At 33.7% G+C, this 22,664-nt stretch overlaps 3 protein-coding genes across 3 annotated transcripts; 2 read left to right on the top strand and 1 right to left on the bottom strand.

The window, feature by feature from the left end:
* Positions 1–5,263: 5,263 nt before the first annotated feature.
* LOC102608550 (ATP-dependent Clp protease proteolytic subunit-related protein 1, chloroplastic) lies at positions 5,264–9,575 on the top strand. The gene is made up of 9 exons (XM_006486860.4): positions 5,264–5,577; positions 6,597–6,712; positions 6,870–7,073; positions 7,195–7,299; positions 7,430–7,492; positions 7,735–7,846; positions 8,755–8,816; positions 8,889–9,071; positions 9,169–9,575. The coding sequence occupies exons 1-9, from the start codon at positions 5,346–5,348 to the stop codon at positions 9,250–9,252; spliced, it is 1,161 nt and encodes a 386-aa protein (XP_006486923.2). The 5' UTR covers positions 5,264–5,345; the 3' UTR covers positions 9,253–9,575.
* Positions 9,576–9,760: 185 nt separating this feature from the next.
* LOC102608840 (mitotic checkpoint protein BUB3.2) lies at positions 9,761–13,589 on the bottom strand. Its single transcript, XM_006486861.4, has 9 exons — positions 13,294–13,589; positions 13,031–13,161; positions 12,361–12,443; positions 11,432–11,698; positions 11,217–11,292; positions 10,947–11,027; positions 10,306–10,384; positions 10,114–10,214; positions 9,761–10,038 (listed from the first exon to the last, which is right to left on the bottom strand). Exons 1-9 carry the CDS (start codon positions 13,414–13,416, stop codon positions 9,951–9,953), a joined length of 1,029 nt encoding a protein of 342 aa, XP_006486924.1. The 5' UTR covers positions 13,417–13,589; the 3' UTR covers positions 9,761–9,950.
* A 732-nt stretch (positions 13,590–14,321) lies between these two features.
* LOC102608260 (uncharacterized) lies at positions 14,322–18,471 on the top strand. The gene is made up of 9 exons (XM_006486859.3): positions 14,322–14,550; positions 14,972–15,052; positions 15,430–15,550; positions 15,658–15,752; positions 16,610–16,681; positions 16,977–17,216; positions 17,349–17,457; positions 17,708–17,894; positions 17,990–18,471. The coding sequence occupies exons 1-9, from the start codon at positions 14,527–14,529 to the stop codon at positions 18,075–18,077; spliced, it is 1,017 nt and encodes a 338-aa protein (XP_006486922.2). The 5' UTR covers positions 14,322–14,526; the 3' UTR covers positions 18,078–18,471.
* The last annotated feature ends 4,193 nt before the right edge of the window (positions 18,472–22,664 follow it).

The raw sequence follows: 22,664 nt of genomic DNA, 5'->3' as shown, positions 1-22,664 counted from the left end.
CAACCGTATCTCAAATAATTAAGAATGTATTTTATGTCTATATATAATTATCTGAGTTTAAGTGACAATAGAAGATGTTTTGATTTGGGCATTCAAAAAATGAGCTAAATCAGAATAATAATTAAAAAAAAGAACTTAAAGAATGGGTCTAATTTATTATTAATATGCCACAATTGATTCATTATTTTTCACTCTTATACGAAAAGAAATATTTACCAAACATTTTAACTATTGCTTACAAAAATAAAGCCAAGGTGCTAGCGTACATTGATTATAAATTAACTTAGTTAGTAGATAAGAAGCAAAAAAGAAAACGTCGCGGTAGGCAACTCTAGATAAACCATGTAAAATTGAAGATTTGTTAGAATGGTTTAAGCCACCAAATAGAATATATTCACAAGTTAATGCATTGAGGGTCAATGATAAAAAGTTCTTCAGCATGTGTCCCGCGTCCATTTGGAATTATTTTGGCATTTTGCTTGCCAAATTCAAGGTTCCATTAAAGAAGATAGGATAAGGCATGTGCATTTACATTTAGTTCACACCCGGCACTCCTCCTCTTCACAATTTCCATCACTCAAAGCTAGCTCAAAAACGCCCCCATGCCGTGTCATAAACTACTTTTACTGCATTAGAATATTGAAGCGAAAGCAGCCAAAAGCGGGCAGCAGCATTGAACCAACTTTGTTGCTTGATTCGTCGAGCCAACCCGTGTTCGGAATTGCGTCATCGTTGCATGATTTTGGCCAATCGATTCTTTAGAAAGCAACTTAATTAACAAGCATGATGTAGAGTGCAAGTCATTTCATTTTCAATTCTTTATTTTTTTTAATTTTTGAAGGGTAGTGTGAGGTGAAAACATTATGCATACAATACACACAAGCAAAAGGTAGCAAATTTGATGAAGTCATGTCACGCATAATCACTTGTATTGGATTTACACGAGTTTATTATATACGTATGTGCTTATTTGGTGTCATATGTTTATTTGTTTTTTTTTTTTTTCCTTCTGGCCACGCTTTCCTGGAAATCTACTGGAAGCTTCAAGAAAATACTGCATGTAACTTGGGAATTAAGATTCGGATAAATTTGATTTGCCGTTCAAATTCCAAATCAAAGTTGCCCACAAGACTAGAAATGTCGAGGAGTCTGTGACAGCTTACGTGTAAAGAAATTTCTCTCTAATTATGGATTTTCTAAGAACTTCCAAGGTTAACCAAAAAGTTTCCAGTCAAATTGTTACAGTCATATTGCACTCATCTTTATCCATCATACCTAGTGTTTATCATCAACCAATTGGGAGTTGTATTTTGGCCGAATTAATCCGATTCCACTCGAACATGGTTCGGGTATTAAAAAAAATGAATCAGGATCGAAAAGATTAAAAAATAAATAAAAATTCTTCGTATGAATTAGAAATACAAATTGAAAAAGAATTACAAGGGCCGTTGACCTAATTTTTGCATTGACAAATTGTATCACATTTGAGGTGTATCTGACGGGGGGGATTGTTGGGTTTGTGCGATGTTCGAAGTATTCTAGAAAACTGAGGGGTCGTTTGCGTATCATTGAAAAGCTGATTAATTTAAGCTCCGATCATTGGCGTTTGTTATTTTAACAGTTACGAAACTGAATGTTTGGTCAAATCCCACGTTTCGTAAATTGTATTTGACCGTTCCGAAACCAATAACTCAGGGGCGATGCATTTTTCACTGTTGACTCCTGACTGAAGTCATATCACGGCAAGCAATTTGGTTGTCAATTGGGCTGGGCTGGGCTGGGCTGGATTGGACTCCAAGCCGAGCCCAACTTTGAGCTAAGTGAGCCTGCAAAAGCTCAACCCCAGGACTAGCAATTTAGCATTAACCCGGCCCGTGCAAGAGATGATTTAGAGAGTAATAATTCCCGCTGTATTGGTGGCGCAATATAATACTGAAGTTGTGAATTTAATTGACATCATCATGGAGTCATGTTGTTCAGCTATCATTAGTTTTGATAATGACTTTTCTTTATTGTCCTCTTTGTCTCGTTGCATGCTAAAGCTAAGAATTTGATGCCCCCATATTCGACTTTCTGCATCTGGATATACAAACAAAAAGCTTCAAATTTTTGTGTACCAGTTGGGCTTCTACACTAAAGTTGCTATTTTTTTTTAATTTTTTAAACTTTTCACTTTTGTTTTTGAAACTAAGTTAATTTCATCTTAAAATTATTTAATGAAAATCTATATTAATACTGTCTCTGACTTTAAAAATTAGTAAGACCAAACACTCTATATAGTTTCATTTGATGGTTAGTGCTTTTCATTTTATAATTCTATTTAGTATAACTTTGCGAATAAAATTTATTTAAGTAAAACTTTTAGTTGTAACGTTTTGACAAGTAGAGTTTTACAAAAAAAAAAAAAAGAATTTATTTGGTTGTCAATAAAAAAATTTATCAAAATTTATAAAATTACCTTGATAGATTAGTTTTTTAAAGTTATTTCATGAAAAGAATGAATTAAGACTGTGAAACAAATTAAAGATACTATAGATAATTTACCTCTTTAAAAAGCTCTACAACTACAACTTCTATTCCCAAGAACCCAAAAATTTAGCTCTCATTAATAGAGCAATATAGCTTATTAAATTCTCCAAAGCTCTACTCAAAATATAATGAAACATTACCAAAATTTTTGAAAAGATCTTATAAAATTATATACGCACTTATGGCCATTACACAAGTCATACCAAACAGGATTGTGGTTTTAAAGCCACAATGTCACAATGTCAAACCGAATCTAACTAAAATGGTGTGTTTACTTCTTAAATTAGGAAATAAGAATGATTCACATTCCTTATTGATATTGCTTCCTTGCTAAAAATTAAAATAATGGAGATGAATTTTGGGTGTGGTCCAAAAATTTAGGAATGAGGAATGAAAACATCATTTTCACAAAAGAGGTGAGAATAAAAATGAGGGAATGAATTGATGTTTCACTAAACCCAAGGATGTCTCTTGCAAAGAAGAATTCGTAGAGATTTTCCCAGAACCCGCCTACCCGACTGATACAATCTAAAATCCACTATCTGCCCTTACCTTATTAGTAGTCGGTGAATAGTGACCCTATTTGTATGCGCATTCACACAACAGGCACGTTCCAAGATCTCCCCAAACGAGAACCTAAACACGGTTTATTGAGAGTAAGCTGATTAAATATTAAAAAAAATGGGTTGGTTGAATATTGAGCACTTGAACAAAATAAAAAATTCATTTTTTACCCCATTTTAATATTAAATAATAATAATTATCATAATTACAATAATTTTTTTAAGTAAAATAATTGTAGTAGCAATAATAATAACAACAACAAAAATATTATATTATTATAATTATAGAAATAGTAGTAGCAGTAATGATGATGACGATGATGATGATTATTACTGTTATAATATTAATTATAATTATTATAATAAATAAAATAATTATGATTTTACTACTATTATTATACGTATAATTATAGCAACAATTATTATAATAGTAATAATTAATGTTATAGTAATCATAATTGTCATTATTATATTATATTATCATAATAATAATGGCACTGATAAAATAATTATTTTGATTGTAATAATTGTAATAACAACTAGGGTCATAATATTTATAGTAAAAATATTTACTCTTTATTCTGCTAGTGAACAAATATATAATTGTGTCTAAGGGCATTAAAATAACTTGTGACAATTTATTCCAATTACAAGACAAAGTAAATACATCATTGGAATTACAACTTATTCTGTTTTTTTTTTATTACATGAGACTATTGCTCAAACTACAACTCATATTACACGAGACTATAATTGATATTTACAAATCAGACTATTACTAGACCAACTTACATCAATGCTTATGGAGCTCTGTCCAGATTTCAACTCTCATTAATATTCGAGAGATGTCTACTCCACTCACACTTGGGAACCCTTATTAATATTCGAGAGATGTCTACTAAACTCACAATTGGGTAAGAGAGAAGACTACTTTCATTCAATTTTACAATATAATTACGGAAGGAAATACCCCCACATTACGATTGTGGGGGTTCGAACTGTTGCCCTCCAAGTTGGAGGGCAGGGCCACAACTTATTCCAATTTTGATTCTTATAATTTAAGTAAACAACTTATTTTTATTTTTATTTTTCTTTTTAATTCAATTTTATTTTGATTTCAATAATTTTCAATTCCAAAAAAATAAACACACCATAAATCATGTTGGTCCCCTCACTTGTAACTTTCCTGGTCTCCTCACTTGTAACTTTCCTGGTGGTTCAGGGATATTCTTTGCATTTGTTTTCCGTCGGATTGAATAATTTAGAGAAAAGATATGTTGGCACGCTCTCATTGTCGTCATAAAACATCTTCTTCTGTATTTACAATTTAATTGATAGAGCAAACTGCATTTAAGGACATATATAAATCTAATTAAATCCCAAAACATTCTTTTAAAAAATTAAAATATCGTTCAACCAAACATTTAAATCTCTCTTTCTGTTTTGAATTTTAATTAGTTTATTAAATCAGTTTATTTTTGATAAATTATAAATAATTTAAAACAACCAAATATAGCAGCATGTATGTTTACAATTATTATTATCATATTTTATAGATTCTATCTCAAAATTTCTTTTGTCATTGTCATTTAATTTTCTAAAGCTGGAGACAGAAACAAAGATTTACTAGATTTGCACTAGTATTTTGAAAATCTTTGTGAAAAAAAAAATAATTGAATACTCAACAAACCAACTGGACTATTAATGAGTGGAAGGAAAATATGTTAAAGAAAGAGGATGAATTAGAAAATTGAGGTATAAATCCAAAAAAAAAAAAAACTTAAATCCTATAATATGTTGTTTAGTAGTCTATCTGAAATAATCTTTCAAATAAAAAAAACTTCTGAATGTATTACAATAAGGGTGGTGCACAAAGACAATAGCTGAGTTTTAGTGTAGCTTTATTTGTCCATTTATGTAAATTCTGATGAAGATAGATTTATTAAATGCAAAAGTGGCGTTTGATGAGAATTTTAGAGGGGTGCCAATGGCTCTAAAGACACTGTTTTTCATCCTGATTAACCCGCTGACCAAAAAACTGGGCTACGAGCCCACATGGCTCAGGCTTATTTGTCTGGATTAGTTGGGCCCTATAGTGAGTCCATAGGATTAATTTACGAAATTACCCATGAATTCTAATTACAGCGCCATCAACAGATTCGATTCAACACAACTCTGTGTTGTTGTTGTTCAAGTAATTAACACATAAATTCAATCTTAAAAATTAAAGCAGAAAAATCCTCAATCTCTCTAATGGCAACTTCTCTGCTATCTCCACTCTCATCACCATCAATAGAGCCACCGGCTCTTACCTCTAGCCACCCTAAATCTTCCTTCATCCCCAACCCCAAGCTCTTGTTCTCGACGCCCTTTTCAAGAACAAAACGCTGTGTTCAACGATGCTCCAAGTACTACAACTCACCCTCTGCGAAGTCCGTGAATCATATTCCCAAGCAGTTCAGAGAAGAAAATCTCCAAGATGGATGTTAGTCTCTGTTTCTTTTTCTCAATACCCATCGCTTCTTTTTTCGATTCCTTGTGCTCAGAGCCCAAAGTCTGGATTTTTTGTTTTTGGTGGGTTTGGTGTCCCCGTTTTGTTTGATTGAGTTGTACCTAGCTTAACATAAAGGATATTAAAGGAAAACAAAAATCTTTTGTGGGACTTTAGAATCGACACGAGTGTATGTTGAATCAATTTTAATGTAAGAGAAAATTATACATAGAGTTGTCATGAACGTTAGATTTTGATTGGAAAGAAAGCTTGTTTTATGTTTCTGGAAGGACAATATGATTGGAAGCTATACGAATGGCACTCAATGTTGGTATCGGAGATTATAAGTATAAGGTGAATGAGAATATTGAGGAATTGCAGATGCCTAGCAAAATTAGGGAGATTTTCCTTGACGTCATAGCTAACACGGGCCCTTTTAATATCTTTAATTCTGGAGGAAGTATTTGAAAATTTTTCTTATAACTTTTGTGGTAATGTTTTGGAATATGGTAGAAGGTCGATTTGAACTTCAGAATGTAGAAATTAGGTATCTTCGCTGAGAGCAGAAGTGCAGAAATGAGGGTTGTGACAATGAGTGAAGAGTGAGTGTGAGCATGTAGATGAAGGAGAATAGGTAATTGTTTTGATTTAGTAAGTGTAGAATCTAGAGCGGCGTATGGACTAGTAGAAATAGTATATTGTTAGCACTTGCGAATTTGAGAGTCTATGTATCGAATTATACTCATGAAACTAGATTTCCAATGCTTGTTTTACCCTCATCTAGCTTTCGTTCTTTGCTTTTGGGATTTTGCTCATTCTCACAGAGAAGCTTGCATAAGAGGATATTGTGGCCATAGAAAATTTGGGGGCACTGATTTTTAACAATCTAATTTGAGATTCTTCTAAATCGTTCTAGGAGCTCTGAATTAACTCCATATAGAAGTAAGATGATTCATGTTATTACTTCTAATTTCATGTTATTACTTCTAATTCATTTTGTTTCTCTTTCGTAGTGATGGACAACTACAAGAATGTGCCCCGTCACCTTTATGGCCTTACACCTTCACAGATGGACATGTTCATGACAGAAGAGAACCCTGTGTGCCGGCAAGCAGCGAGTGTAACAGAGGTTCTCTCTTCTTACACGCTCCTCTAGTTTCTGAGTGACTTAATGATGATATAGAATAAGAAAAAGCATTGCATTTTATTTGTCAATTGCTGGTTTGAAGTTAATTTTTGCTAATATTAAAATATTAAGAGATTATTGAATAAACAACTCCTGACAGGAAACCATTTCTTCTGCCCACCATTATTTGAATAATGGGGGGATGTGGAGTCTATCTGGCATGAGTGATAGGGGCCCTTCAAAGTATAGTATGAGTGTGAGCATGTATCGTGGAGGAGGTGGAGTATATGATATGCCCCAATCTGCTCCTCCTGACTTACCTTCTTTGCTGTTAGATGCTCGGATTGTCTATCTTGGAATGCCGGTGAGTGTTTATGATGCATCTGGTCCTCAACTTGTCTGCTGACCAATCTTCCCTACTTTTTACTGCCATCTTCCTCCTTTTGATCTGTACCACTTTAAAACTTTCGTTCTGTTTGCTTCAGATTGTATCTGCAGTGACTGAGCTTCTTATTGCTCAGTTTATGTGGTTGGATTTTGATAATGCCTCAAAGCCTATATATCTATACATAAATTCCTCTGGGACACAGGTTAGTGTTGGAACATGTTGTTTCTTAATATTGAATGGATGTCAACATATGAATCAATTTTCTTAACTTGTTTGAATTGCATTCTCTTTCTAAATTCATTTGCTGATATGCTTTTTGTTATACCATGTAGAATGAAAAGAAGGAGAGTGTTGGAGCCGAAACTGATGCATATGCTATAGCTGATGCCATGGCTGTAAGTATATATTGAATGCGTGCCATAGAACTAGGGAAAGTGGCCAAAGGTTCAATACTCATTTATTTACCACCATTTTGTTAAAACGTCTTTGTTGAGTTGTTTTCATTTTTCAACATACTTGTAAAGAACCTTTGGAGGCCTATATCATTTAATAGAGCTTTGGATTATGTTTACATTCTATATCAACTTTATGACCTGCTTTAATTAACCTCTGCTCCTTTTTCTCTTTTTTTCTGAAGTACTGCAAATCAAAAGTCTATACAGTAAATTGTGGCATGGCATATGGTCAAGCAGCAATGCTTCTATCTGTTGGAGCAAAGGGTTACCGCGGTTTACAGCCAAATTCTTCCAGTATGATTCACTTTCTATATAGACCTTATTGATTGTCATGATTTACTGATATATTTTGCTTTATTTGAAGCTTGTGATGATAGTGTTCCATTCTTTATTTGTGGTGAATGAATTCACGATAGGGAGAATCTAACTTTACCAGAGAATAACTTATCAATCACCCCCATGACCTGAACTACCTGTGGCTTCCAGTTGAACTGATAAGACATTAATTGGCAGGGGAAAAAAAATTTGTGCAACGATATTGGTGGGACTCAAGGGATGAGTAGAATGTGAATGAAAATTTTATATTATGAGAGTTATAGTAAGACGAAGCTCATTTAGAGAGCCATTAAGAGCGGTAAGAAGGTCAAATGATGGTGAAATGGTTTGTAGGACTGCATTCATTGCGTTTGATGCTTTGGGCTTGCTGAACGCTGATGTATGGCAGCTTCCAGTTCTTCCTGAAACTTTAGCATTAAACTTCTAAATTAACAATCACTCATGAGACTGGTAGCCCTACTTTCTTGTCCGTTCATGTAGGACTTTAGACCAATTGGGGACCGACATCAGGGATTTAACATGTAACTCCCTTCAAGGGGAGGAGTATAATAACTTTTCTGCATATTGTCTGTGTCTTGTTGAATAGGACATAGAACTTGTCTTTTTTTTCCTTGCACAGTAAAGGGTTCATCAGTCTCTAATTAAGAAAAAGTAAACGAGGAAGTAGTAGAATCATTGGTCAATTTCAAATCAAATTGTACTTATATTGTTATATACTGACCTGTTCTAAGAATGGAGCTGTTATGATATGCTAGCTGGTCATCAAACTGTAAAACCACAGGTTCTTTATCACATGTAGAAATAAAAACTGAAGATCATCCTCTTTGTTCGCCATGGTTTCTTATCATTTTAATGTTAAATTGCAGCAAAATTATATTTGCCTGTCGTTGGTAGGTCGAGTGGGCCCGTTACTGACATGTGGCGCAAGGTATTCCCTACCTTCCTCCTCCTCTCTTTCCTGTATTACCCTCAGTCTTTTTCTCATTATATTTCTCTTTAGGCCAAAGATCTAGAAGCAAACGCTGAAAGCTACATTGAGCTATTAGCAAAAGGAACAGGAAAACCCAAGGAAGAAATTGCTAAAGACATCCAACGACCTAAATACATGCAAGCAAAAGAAGCTATAGTGTATGGCCTTGCAGACAAGATAATCGACTCACAGGATGCAGCATATGAAAAACGGGTAATGTTTTCACTTATCAAAACTAACAAGTTTTTTACTGATATTTGATGCTTCCACCGTTCCACGTCCATTATAATAACAAGTTCTCTCAAATTAGGATTACGATATGATGCTTGCTCAACAAATGTCCATGGAGAGAGAAGCAGGAGGTCCACAAGCAGCTCCTTCTGGATTTAGGTGAATTAGTTGTAACATATAAGCTTAAAATACATAAGAAAGGGTTCTGTTTGATCACGTCAACTTTTTTGTTCCACACACAATGCAAGGAGCTACTGGTTATGGTTGATCCTTTTTTTTCATCCACTGGTTACATTTGATCCCAGTGGTTGTATCTATGCTGACTGGTAAGCTCGTAGCTGCTTCAGCTTTTAGATGATGTATAGATTTGTATCTGTGGAAATGGGATTTTTGTTAGGTTACCTTCTTGGCAAAGACATCAAAAGTTTGACATTTTTCTTTGCTTTCTAACAAATATCTTTCCAATATTAAGCAGTTTTTGCTTTATTTTTCTGGTGAGTTTTAATTTGAAGGCCCCAAACAGTTTCTCTTGTTCTTGGATGTAAGAACTTGCAAGTTTGACATGATTTATGATTATGTAAGAAAGGCTAACAAATGCATCAAAATCAATTCCGTGAAATACTACAGTCCAAGTAATTCAACAAAAATAACAGGGAAAAGAACAAATGAAATTCTTTGAACCAACTTTACTATCGGTCGGTGCAAACAGGATGGAAGATGAAGAGAATGAAAATTCCAATCTATAATACAAATTTAGTTTTCAGATGAAGCTTCATCTTAAGTAATGAAGCTTTTACAGAGTATTTCAAAATATTACATCTGAAAACACACTACAGTAAATTGGAAAAGTGTTAACCTAATTTATGCAGGAGGGTTTGGGTAAGCTTTTGGTTTTGGCTTGACTTCAATTTCATTCACGCTCCGTACAAATATAGCATCAGGTTCATGTCTGCAAAAATGAACAAACAATTCGTTAAAGCTGGAAACAAGGGAGAAAAGGATGTGGGACAAGACTGATTCTTACGGCTTATCTCCTTCTTCAAATGTGTAACTTGATGCTACAGCCAAAAGTCGGCCATCCCTACTGAATGAGAGTGCTGCAATGCTTGTCGGGTACTTTGAGTACTGCCAAAGGAAAGCATGATTATGTTCATATTAAATGAGAAATTTCGCACACGTTCACCTAAAAACCATCAAACTTCTAACAGCTGTTTACCTGATACAGCCTCTTCTTGTTGTTTCCATCCCACACATTCACAAAACCATCACAACCTCCGGTCGCAAAAGTACCATAGCTGAAGATTAAATGTAAATGAGATCATAGGTTAGTTATTATGTGAGTAAGAAGAAGATGATGTTGTAATAACTACTATCAAAACCACCAATTTAGCTTACTATAAACATGAATTTATCATGCGCAACTCTAGTTGATGATATCAATAATTTATATTTACATTTTCCTATCTAAAAGGCAAAATCAAAGTTAATTTTGAAAAAACTTCCTATTCAAGTTTATATAATATGTATTTCACAGCAAAATTACTCACAAACTCGTAGGGCCAGTTGTACTTTCCAACAGACAATTTCATATGAGGGAAAGGTTCAGTGCACCCTTAGTGCTGGTTTGGCTTGCATTCCAAATTTTCTATTTACCTAACTGACAGATAACATGCTAACAATATTTTGCATTAGACCATCAATTTGAACCATCCATCAAATTAGAAATTTTTAACAGAATATCAAATTATTAGGATCTTCAGAGTAAAACTGACCCAATCCTTCAGAGTATCTGAAGTTTCTACTCTTCGTAAGTCTTTCAGCGATAGATTTATCAAAAAATACAACTTAGAAACTTACATGGGGTGGAAGGCAATGGCATTCACTGGATACACAATGTCCCTTCCGGCCTCTGATTTTCGGTGGCACTTAAATGCATATCTGAACAAAATAATGAATATGAAGCAGAATGATATGTCAATAACATTGCCATGGCAATATATGAAAGAAAGAAATGGATTACTTCTTGAAACAGAATCACGAAGGGTTGTATTGCAGATCCCAGGCATGTATCAAACTAAAGATATATTATGGAATACAGAACAGGATAAAATAAATATTAACATGTACTTTTTGGCTTGACTAGCTTCTGAGAGATCAAAAAACTCCATAGCAACCCGTCCTTCAACAGAACTCAGAGCATATCCTGCATTGTGTGCATGAAAACAAATTATACCAAGAGAAAAGACCTCAGAACAGGGATGAATAGCAGACCGAATATATTTTAACTGCTATTCATTTTAAGCTACTTATAAGTACTTATCACGAATAAAGAGTAATCTTACCGGTTCCATTTGGATAACAACGCACACATCTAGTCTGATACTTTAAAGAAGATTCTCTCCTTTGCTCGGGCTGAGACATGTTTCGTAAATCATAGACATTTACATGTCTTCCTGCAGTGGCCACCACCAGACGGTTTCCAACAAGAGATAGGGAGTAGACACGCTCAGGCTGAGGGTATGTTCCAACAAGGGTTCGCTCCTGTCCACTTGCTCCTCTAGGATCCCAACACTTGAGAGATTTGTCCCAACTACCAGTAATCACTTGCCCTGTAATCATAGTCAGGAAATTATGGAGTAGAACTTGCTAAATTAGAGAAAAGTAAAAAAACAAAACAAAAGCTGCATTTTTAAATATACAAGATTCCAAAATAATACAAATAATAATATTCTCCCAAGTCATGCTAAAGTACAGAAAACAACCTTTTTTTTTTTTCCTAGATATCTTGATATCAACATTAGCAGCTGTAACCTTCCAGAACAGCAGTGCAATGGATATGATATGGAATGGATATAATATGGAAGATCATTTACTGGGTAAAGGACCTCGAAACAAAGATTTCAACATAATCAGTTTCCACAAATTTAAGGCTTACATCCACTTTCCTTCACAGTAGCAATATATTTTACTGACATTTTGTACCTTTTGCTGCTCATTGGGACTAACTAAACAAATGAGGTCAATTCCTAACTAGAAACCAAATTTATGCTCTTTGTATCTTTCTGCTGCTAATAATTCCAAATTGTCCACAAAATCAACTCATAAGGCAACAGTAAAATATTCATGAAACTTCCAAAGCACTTGCTTAAAAATGTAACTGCAATCCTGATCACAGCTACCTTTGCTTGAAAGCACATGCTTTTTGTACATTTATCACTAAAACAAGTAAGGCTAAATAGGTAATGAAGGGGGCATGTGAATCACAACTAACCTGCTGCATACGAGTACTCAATACAACGCACAGGTGCATCATGTTTCCCTAGGATATCCTCTTTTCCATGGCTGAATACTAGCCTGAAACATTAGTACCGTCATCTTAAGCTCAGTAAAAATAATGACTCCAAAGGCATAACTGGCTAATTGGAAACACCATAGAGAATAACGGTTAACTTATTCAAATTTTATGTCAATAATAATAAATCCAAGTAGAATCACATTCAGTTGATAAAGACCAACATAAAACCGTCTAAAAATATAACAACAATGAGCATCAAGAGAGTCAATACATGCAGCTCATCACACTGAAAAGGAACAAAAACATTTGAATAAACCAACCGGCTCATCTTTCAGAAAACATAAAATGGTTATAGTTCTGGAACTTCTGAAAAGAAAAAAAATTGAATTATACTCTTGCATGCTTGCATCCACTCAACTTTGAAAGCACAACAAGTAACAGTGTTCTATAAACACTCACTTTTACTTGACAGCCAGTGCTTTTACCGCACACCAGTCACCGTCCAACTATAAGTTAACATCTAGTAATTCCATCAAATTAAAAGCACCAAAATTTGGATTTTTTTTTTTAAATTTAATTTTCCATCAAATAATTCCAAAACAAAACTGAAATTTCATAAAATGAAAAGAAAAGGGCATAAACAAACCGTCTAACAGTGTGATCGGCGCTGGCACTGAAACCGGAAGAATCGTCGTGGAAGCAGCAATCGAGCACGGGCCCACCGTGCATGAACTCTCCTCGGAGCACATTCGCGCTCGCATCGTACAATCTCACGCTCTACATTAATTATTATTTTTTAAAATTTTAATAATCGTTAATCCCGCAAAATGAATTAACTTAATTTTTTTTTAAAAAATAAGGATAATAAAAATAAAGAAAAATAAGTGAGGTTGTGACTGTAGCGGGTACCTTATCCCAAGAGGAGACGAGGAGGTGATCGCTGTGGTTGGAGAATCGAAGGTTCGAGATCCCGTCGCTTGGAGGGTTCCCGAGCTCGCGACCGGAGGTAGGAGGCGGGTGGACAGCTGTCATGCCGTGATTGGTTGGGGGGGAATTGAGAAGAGGAGTTTAGGGACGTGTTCTGTTAGTGATTTAAGCGAGAGAGAGGGGCTGAGGGGGGAAAGGAGGTTTGAAAATTGAACGAGTGGCCGCTGCTGCTGCTGCCACTCCTAGGTGGAAATAACAAGTGAGTGAAGAGTATTTTTTTTGGGTTGTTTATTTATTTATTGATTTTTGAATTTAGACGGGGGAATTTTGAATTTAAAAAATAACAAGGGAAGCGATGATACACGGTTGTGACTTGTGAAGATGAAGATTCTGATTTTTTTTTTTTTTTTTTTGGGGGGTGTGGGGTTTATAATTACTGTTGTAAACAGCTTCTTTCAATAAAAATAAATAAATCCTAGTAGAAACAAAATAGAAAACTTGATTTTCAAATCAAAATTCTATCTTAATTAGTTATACACATTCAAGAGTTTAGTATATTCTGGTATCAAGAGCTTGATCTAGTAGTAGCCTTATTTAACTGTCAACTTGAGTTTCAATTTAGAGAGACAAAGAATTAAAAAAAAATTGATTTTAACTTTGTTCATATGTATTTTTTTAAAAAAAAATTATGACACATTCAAATTCAAGTATTTAATATAATTTCATATCCTTAACAATATATTGGTCTAGTTCAAGTTCAACATGTTTTAGTACTCATTTAAATATTAACCATGCCAATTAATATTGTATGTATTTAAAAAAAAATCAAATTAATTGCTAAAACGAATTTAAAATATTAAAAAAAACAATTGGGCTCACTGTGAAGCCTTTTTTTTTTTTAACAATTATTGGGCCATAGGTTGGAGGCCTCATAGATCACACTCAATTTCGGAAAGCCTATTTGGCCAATAAAAATAAATAAATAATTAATTAATTACAAAAATTACCAACTGAAGCAAAAACAAAACGAATTTGGTTGCCGTTTGTTCTCTTCGGAGATCTAACTCTACTTCGTCTATCGTTCGATCTCAGTCAGCTTCACCTTAAACCCTAGATAATTTTTTTATCAAAATTGAAAAATCTTTATACTCTTTAAATCGTTAATTGCATCAAATATTCACTGATTGGTTCTGTTTTCACACGCTTTTAGACGCAATGGTGGTCTGCAAATGCCGCAAGGTATTCGCTTTCTGTCTTCTCTGAGCTGATTATTTTGTATGATTTGTTAAAATTAGTTTAAAATTTTAATTTTTGCTTATTGGGGCTATAACTATTTACTTAGTGTTGAAATGTGTGATCTATTAATTGGGATTTTAGATCTGATTTAATTGACGGGTTCATCATCTTGGCGTTATTTTAATTTTATTATTTTCAATTGAGTCGCATGAAGGGTGATTCAGATCATGGCTTTTGTTTTTGTTCGTTGAGTTAATGGATCAACTTGATTGTCGTGTTAAAAAAAAAAATGAAAAAACAGAAACGGAGAAACTCGATGCAGTCTTGTTCGGTTTTAGCTTTCATCGTGGCTTGATGAATTGTGAAATTTTGTTCAGTTGAAGAGTGATTAATTTGTTTTTTGTTTATTTTTTGGATGTTTCAGGCTACCAAGTTATATTGTTTTGTGCACAAAGTTCCCGTTTGTGGCGAATGCATTTGCTTCCCCGAGCATCAAATATGTGTAGTAAGTGAATTGGGTTCTAAGGGTTTTTTTTTTATGTTCCATTGGAATTTGAATGCTGCAATGAAGTTTGCATACTTGTGTGGCATTATGGGTTTGCATATATTTTGAGAAATAGGTTATATAAGGAGTTAATTTGGTAAATTGAATAGGAGCATAGGTCAGTTTTGTTGTATAAAGAAAGAGAAAGTAAGCTACGGAGGCAATTATGATTTTTATGTGGAGTAGGGATGTGTGTTTGCATATATGGATGAGATTTTACTGTTAAACAAGTGTTAAATGTGCTTATAATTTTACTTGAGAAAAAATATCTGAGGGAATTTGAATTTTTTTAATCTTTTTTTGCTTGTTGCTTTTACTTACTCTGTTCACTTTTGTAGGTTCGGACTTACTCAGAATGGGTGATAGATGGGGAGTATGATTGGCCTCCAAAGTGTTGCCAGTGCCAAGCTGTTCTAGAAGAGGAGTCTGGTTCAGAAACCACTCGATTGGGTTGCTTACGTATGTAATTTTGCAGATATAAATACTTGATTCAACATGCAAGTTTTTGTTGGGAATCCATTTTGAAATGATACTTTTTAGCATAAAACTATTTTTTCTTGTTTTAGATGTTATCCACACAAGTTGCTTGGTTTCACATATCAAAAGCTTTCCTCCTCACACTGCACCTGCTGGATATGTGTGTCCTTTATGTTCCACTACGGTGAGATTTTTATTACTTGTTTTCATCTTAGAGCATTTCTTTTTCCATTTGCTTGGTGTCATGTTTCTGATGGCAAGTATATCAGGTGATATGTAAACACTCTCAGATTTATTTATTTTTTACGTTTTGAAAGGGTAGAATACTCAAAACGATTTGTTGTCAATCTCCTTGGTTAAACTATTAAGTTGCTTAATTTTTTTTTTTTTTAAAAAAAGTTCATATCTTCAGTGCATACCAAGAGACCACAACTGTAAATTAAAATTTAAGTAGGGAAAAAGTGTCAAGAAAACTAAAAGCAGATGGTCTTGCATGTGTAGGTAATTATGTGCGAAGTGAGGGTAGAAGAAATATTTGTTTTTGCACACCTGAAAAAACTATAAATAAAATAAGGATAGTAGGAGTTCTGCCACAGGGAACCTATTGTATGAGAGGTTAGAGAAGCCCTTTAAAATATTCTCCTGATCCTTTATGTGTTCAAGGCTCAAGTGAGACCGAGGCAAAAGTTTTCCTGCAAAGTGATTTGGGTATACTTTGTCTCGAAATTGGGGAAAGAATAAATTGCTTCGCAACTGATATATGCCTTGAAATTTTGATTGAAGTGAGCATTTCTATCTATGGATATTTGTGTGCAATTACAAGTGAACCATGCAATTCTGTGGTGGTGCCTTGAAATTCTGATTGAATTGAGCATTTCTGTCTATGGTTATTTGTGTGCTTTTACAAGCGAACCAGTGATGTCACCTGTCATTTTTTGCTTGATGCTTTTGCACTCTAGTACACCTTTAATTTGTTGCTTATCTTATTCTTCTGGCAGTCTAAGTTGTACACTATGGTTCATTTTCTCATGGTTGTTGCAGATATGGCCTCCTAAAAATGTTAAAGATTCAGGATCTCGCCTTCATTCACTACTGAAGGAAGCAATTATGCTGGTGAGGGTCCTAAGTGGTACTAAATTGAATGCAGCTTTCACCACTATGAGTTAGTGCATATTGTTCTCTTTGATGATTAGATAGGTCACATGATGAAGCCTTATGGCCATTATTTTTGGGGTTCAATGCATGCATCTTTTTTGGATTTAGTGTCTGGGGAGGGATCTCTTGTTGCTATATTTGTTGATTCTGAAATGTAGAAGGATATTCAAAAAGATTCTGTAGTCACTAAGCTTGCTATACTAGTGTTCAGTTGGATTAGATTGTAAATTACTTTTGTTCAATACTTTTGCAGACTGGTCTGGAAAAGAATTTGTTTGGAAATCATCCAGTTTCTTTAGCAGTGGCAGAGTCCCGTGGTCCTCCACCTGCATTCGCCTCTGATCCGATAGTTAATGTAAATGCAAGCTCATCACCCTCAAAAGATGGAATAAACATAACTGAAGGATACACGGCTCCATCTACGGTGTCAGAAATTATGGAGATAGATGGCCCTAGTCCAGCTGGAAATTTTATCAAAAGCTCTAGTCCTGTGGTAAGGGTTTTGTAATTAATCGTTGAATATAAAAATAAGATAGTTATGTCATTATCTTATGCTTTCAAGCTTGGTTCATCCTTGCTTGTTAGTTGTTTAATTCATTTCTTTTGATACTGAAATGTAACCCAGCCTGGTGCCACAACACGAAAGAGTTCATCCCAGGTTGAGCGACAGAACTCTGAAATTTCATATTTTGCAGATGATGAAGATGGGAATCATAAGAAGTACAGTCGAAGAGGTGAGTAGAAGCTTCTTATTTATGTGATGAACCGGTTGGAACTATCTTCATATTAAATCCTGATGTTTACCTACTTTCTTTCGGTGGAAAATGGTAGCATGTAACAATGCCAGGCTGCTGGAATGAGGGTGTAGTGCCTTATATTGCTTTTGTTCAATGCCTACTCTGCTTGCAATTCTTCCAATCCCTCTTCCCTATTTTCATAAATTCTAGGTTTAAAATTTAAACTGATTGGGGTGAGCCATTGTAGGTCCCCTCCGTCATAAGTTTCTCCGAGCACTGCTTCCTTTCTGGTCAAGTGCATTACCAACTTTACCAGTAACTGCTCCTCCACGTAAAGATGCATCAAATGCAGATGATGCCACGGACGGTCGTTTGCGGCATTCAAGACCATCGAGGACAGATCCCCGAAAAATCCTTCTTTTGATAGCAATCATGTACTGTCCAATGTCCACATTACAAATCTCCTTTTTGTTTGACCCTTGGGATGAATTATTGTTTTGTTTACCTGATTTCTATTATCGATGCACAGGGCATGCATGGCGACAATGGGTATTCTGTATTACAGACTCTCACAGCGGGCTTTGGGCGAAAGGCTGTTTGATGATGAGGAGCAGTAGCAATAATATTCTGCAGTTATGATCCGATTCGGGTGACTTATGCAGAGACGTGCATGATGGTCCTGCTGCATCCTTGTGCTAGGCATAGTTGCATTGAACTGTTGCTGGTTTCTCAGTGAAACGCACAAGTGAACTGGGGGGTAATTTTTTGTTTTTGTTAAATGCGGTTTACGGTTGAATTTTATATATAGCGTTCCCCTCTTTCTCTTCTCTTGTTTTCTCATTATCTGTTTTTGGAGTGGAAACCGGTGAATCCGGTACAAGGCTAAATGTTATGTTGCAAGTGGATTTTTTTTTTTTGTAATTAGCTTTCTATTCAGCTTCAGGTACTGAACTTGCAAATATTGAAAATTTTCATAATGTTTTAAAAGTTTTACAATCTTTTGTTACACAATTTCCAATTTGCATAGGGATGGCAATTCTAGTTGGCCAGTTATGTTAAATTTATCTGGGCAAAATGTAACATGCATTTGATTTGTTTATTAATCATGCTGATTTGTTAATTAATCATGTCACTGATTGCAAAAACTAACCGAAAATGTGTATTAATTATATTCATATATATGTTACCAATTTAATATATTTTAAATTTCATTGGTTTTTAATATATTTTACTTTTTGCACCATAAGACCTGGACGATTAAGTGCCGCCCCCAGATAAGGCACTGCCGTTTAGTTAAATAGTCATAACATATATTACATCCATGCCATGTGTATGAAATGTTATGCGTTAAAAATGTATCAAACGTAACTTGAATTAAATTATTGAATTGAATCATTTAAGCAAAACTTTTCTCTTTATTCCACTAATAATGATGATTCACTTCAATAATATTTATATATTGACAATTAGATTTATATACATTAATCTAAATTTTGGTTGCAAGAACGAACTAAGATTCCAATATATAAATATATATATATATATTAGTCGTCTAGTCTAAGTTTATTCTGTTGTTAAATGTACTACAAAGTCTGAATCTGTTCAATTTTGCACCCAATATATACAACTTGTATCAACTATCCACCAAAAAGATATTATTACTCTTATGAAATGACAAAACAAATGCAAACACAAATTGTGGTGGTAGTTAGTTTGTGAGAATTATTCTGTTTTTTGGTGGACAATGGATCCATATTGTAAACAATGGGTGTGGAAAATCGAACAAATTTAAACTTTTTAGTATTTTTAATAACAAGGTAATTTTTGGGTGAATATTTGTTAATTTCAATTTTTTTATTTATTATAAGTAAAAAAATAAATATATAAATAAAAGTGGCAACTAAGCACCAAAAGTTAATGTGTATATTAATGGGAGGAACGAGATTCTGATTAGGTTTGTTTTGTTTTGTTTTTGGTCTCACACACACAAACGCTAATTCTTTTAATGTTGAGAATTAATATTTGCATAAATTATGTGTCTAGAGGGCAGGGAATCTTGACTTAATAAAAAAGCTTAAAATTGAGTGACGAGTAAATTAACAAATAAAAAACTTCATACATCCTTAATTAAAACGGCAGATAGGGCCTTAAGATGAATCAAATTTTTTACAAAAAATTTTAAAAATTTTCTTTTATGTTTCTGTTTTAAAAACTTCTAACCATTGAATTGATTTGAATTTGAACCCTCAAACTTGCATAATCTTATGATATTATTTTTTTTTTCTTCACCTTTTATTGTTTATATCGCGAGTTGCATGGGTCAATGGCACAGATGGGCCGTTTCAATTACTATAATTATCCTCATTTTAAATGCTTAATAATAAGTTAATGGATTTATTTTCACTTTGTTTATTCTGAATTAGAAAATGGTTGACTTGTTTAATTTCTCCATCACTTTCAAAAGAAGGTGTCAATGTATATTACTACATAGGGAAAAAAAGAAATTGTACTTTTATTTATTTAAAATCCTCCCCTGAAAGCAAAGAGATTGCTACATTGAGTAGTATTTATATTGTATGTAAATCAAACTACAAGTTGAATTTTTTTAAAAAAAATAATAGTGCTAATTTAGATTATTAGAATTTTCTTTTTTGAGTAGGGGCCTTAGGTCAGCCTAGCCACAATGTTATGTAAAGCTGATTTAAAGAAAGGGCCAGCCAGCCCATGCCCCCATAACCATTCCTAATGCAACTAATGGTGTCTTATTATCATTCTTAATATGAAATCATCTTTATTAAATAATCAATTTGATTTTTTAATTTTAAAAAAAAAAAGTAGGGGGTGGGCAAATTAGTTAATTAATCAATAATTCAATTACGAACATTTGACTCCGAATTCCTAAACGAATTGAATTTGAAATTGATTTTAATAAGAATTGGATATTTATTCTCTTTTTCTTTAAACCTAATCACTCACATAAAACAATGCTTAAAGAATATAAAAATGAAAATAAAAATAATAAACTCCCATTAGATGCAGTCATCTCTCTCTGATGAGCAGCATATTATATATAATATAATATATGTATGTGTAGTGAGTAGGGGGCATCGGGCCAGGCCTTTTACAACTGTCTATTGTGGACTGATTCTAAGCTTTGCTAAAATTGTCTTCCTTCTTATTGAGTATAATTTATTGAAGTGAACACACATTTTTATAAAATTGTAATCTATAATTGAAGGTTATTTGATAAAAATGTATATATAATTAAATCTTAACCACGCTGAATAAATACACTATCATAGGTCAGTTTAATATATTGGATCCAAATATGAGTTGCAGGTAGGCTAAAAGGAAAAATATTTGAATATTCAAAATCCTTTTGAATTACCATTGGAGGAGTGTTTCACCATTGAAGATAATGAGCAATACATTCGAAATTCAACCAAATTAAGCATTAGCCGCAGAATTACTCTCTTTGGACAATTGATTAATAGGAGCACATGAGTCTTTTATTTTTGGTTATAGTTAATGAATTACTAAAATCATACATATCTTTTGTGATAATTAATTGAAAGTGACTCGTTGACATAGAATTAAAAATGTACAAGAAAACAATAATAATAGTAACATATTCAAGTCCTACTAAGTCTAAAAGAGCTTGAGAAATTTTCCATAACAAGGAAAAAAATGAAGAAAATAATACATGATGATTATTAGATAGTGACTATTGATGCAGAAATTTGGTCGTGTTGTAGGGCTGATCATGTTGTCACATCAACGCTCAGGTTAGCTATGACTGGGGCACTACGCTGCTCGTTCCTTCCCCAATCGAGTGGATTCTGTGACCTCAACCAACGTCGCTCCTTCTCTTCTGCCTTGCACTCACAGAAATAGATCAGGGGTGCCTGTGGTTTTTCTGACGAAAATCCTCCGATACTTAAGTCAGTATGTAGGGTTTCGGGAAAAACATTAGACTATAGATCTATGTAAGCTAACAATTGTTAAATGAAAGGAATGTTTTTTAAAGATTTTACGAAAGTAAGCTCTGAATCCAAAATGGTGGAGTTTCCTCTTTTTTTTTTTTTTTTTGTTCTCCCATTTTTCTGTCGTTTTTCGGGGTTTTATAAGCAGCCACCCTTTGTGTCTAGAAGGTCCCCCCACATCCTCCATATCCGGGCCATCATGGATCAAATGGATTGCAAAAACCGTACATTGGTTATTGTGCCTCCCTTGTACGATTTGGACGTGGCGAAATTGCTGCCTTGATGTGTCATCGTGCCCGATTTTTAAGTAACAATTCTCTGGTCGACCTATAGCTTACACCGAAGAAGGCTCTGGTGCCATTGTATCTACTCATCGTAATGGAGCAGAGAAGATTCTACCTAGGGGTGGGCACGGTTCGGTTCGGTTCGAAATTAAGTAGAATCGATTTAAATCGGTTATTTTATAAAAAGAACCAAATAAGAACCGAACTAAAAAATAACCGAACTTAAACGGTTTTTTTCGGTTCGGTTCGGTTTTTTCGGTTCTGGACCTATTGGGCCTATTTTGAATTTTTAAATTTTTAGCCCATTGAGCTTCATAAATGTAATAATTTTTTTCAACAAGTTCATCCTAATTTCATTATAAATATTAACAATAAATACAAAGTATTCAAAACACATTTTATCAATAATATCTTACTAACTATTAATAAATAATTAAATAAACAATCTATATAATAAGATGCTAGTTTAAAAAAAAAAAAAAAACTTACTGGTAAGCAACATCAATCAACTATCATTTACTCTTCAGCTACTTGCTGTTGTTCTTGAGATTGCATTGGCCTAAAAAATTCTTCAAGAAATTGAAATTTATGAAATTTAAGAAATTGTTTTATATTTGATTTTAGGGTTTATTTTGGGAAATAAAAATTTACGAAATTGTAACACTAACATATATATATACTCTGATTGTGTGTATGCAAGTTTATGTTAGTTATCTTACACAATTAGTTAAAAATGAACACATATTTAATTTAATAAAATTTAAAAATAATTCGGTTTTTCGGCTCGGTTTTTTTATAAATTGTACCGTTCGGTTTTTTTTTTACCGAATTAAAAAAAACCGTTAGTTCGGTTCGGTTTTTTTAAGACTACGGTTTTTTTGCCCACCCCTAATTCTACCTTAACCGGATGAAGCACGTGCTCTTTTAATCGCCCAAA

Source organism: Citrus sinensis, chromosome 8 (genome assembly GCF_022201045.2).
Source record: "Citrus sinensis cultivar Valencia sweet orange chromosome 8, DVS_A1.0, whole genome shotgun sequence".
Taxonomy (NCBI): domain Eukaryota; kingdom Viridiplantae; phylum Streptophyta; class Magnoliopsida; order Sapindales; family Rutaceae; genus Citrus; species Citrus sinensis.
This window is presented reverse-complemented; position numbering and strand designations above follow the sequence as displayed.

Bases quoted from the DNA above. Each gene is read 5' to 3' on its own strand.
- LOC102608840 (XM_006486861.4), bottom strand. From the start codon at position 13,416: ATGACAGCTGTCCACCCGCCTCCTACCTCCGGTCGCGAGCTCGGGAAC. The intron at 12,444-13,030 runs GTTTGTTTATGC...CTAATGTTTCAG, and splicing joins GCCGATCACACTGTTAGACG to GCTAGTATTCAGCCATGGAA. The intron at 11,293-11,431 runs GTAAGATTACTC...CACACAATGCAG, and splicing joins TTGTTATCCAAATGGAACCG to GATATGCTCTGAGTTCTGTT.
- LOC102608260 (XM_006486859.3), top strand. From the start codon at position 14,527: ATGGTGGTCTGCAAATGCCGCAAG. The intron at 15,053-15,429 runs GTAAGTGAATTG...TCACTTTTGTAG, and splicing joins CCGAGCATCAAATATGTGTA to GTTCGGACTTACTCAGAATG. The intron at 16,682-16,976 runs GTGAGGGTCCTA...ATACTTTTGCAG, and splicing joins TGAAGGAAGCAATTATGCTG to ACTGGTCTGGAAAAGAATTT.
- LOC102608550 (XM_006486860.4), top strand. From the start codon at position 5,346: ATGGCAACTTCTCTGCTATCTCCACTCTCATCACCATCAATAGAGCCA. The intron at 7,074-7,194 runs GTGAGTGTTTAT...TGTTTGCTTCAG, and splicing joins TTGTCTATCTTGGAATGCCG to ATTGTATCTGCAGTGACTGA. The intron at 8,817-8,888 runs GTATTCCCTACC...ATTTCTCTTTAG, and splicing joins TTACTGACATGTGGCGCAAG to GCCAAAGATCTAGAAGCAAA.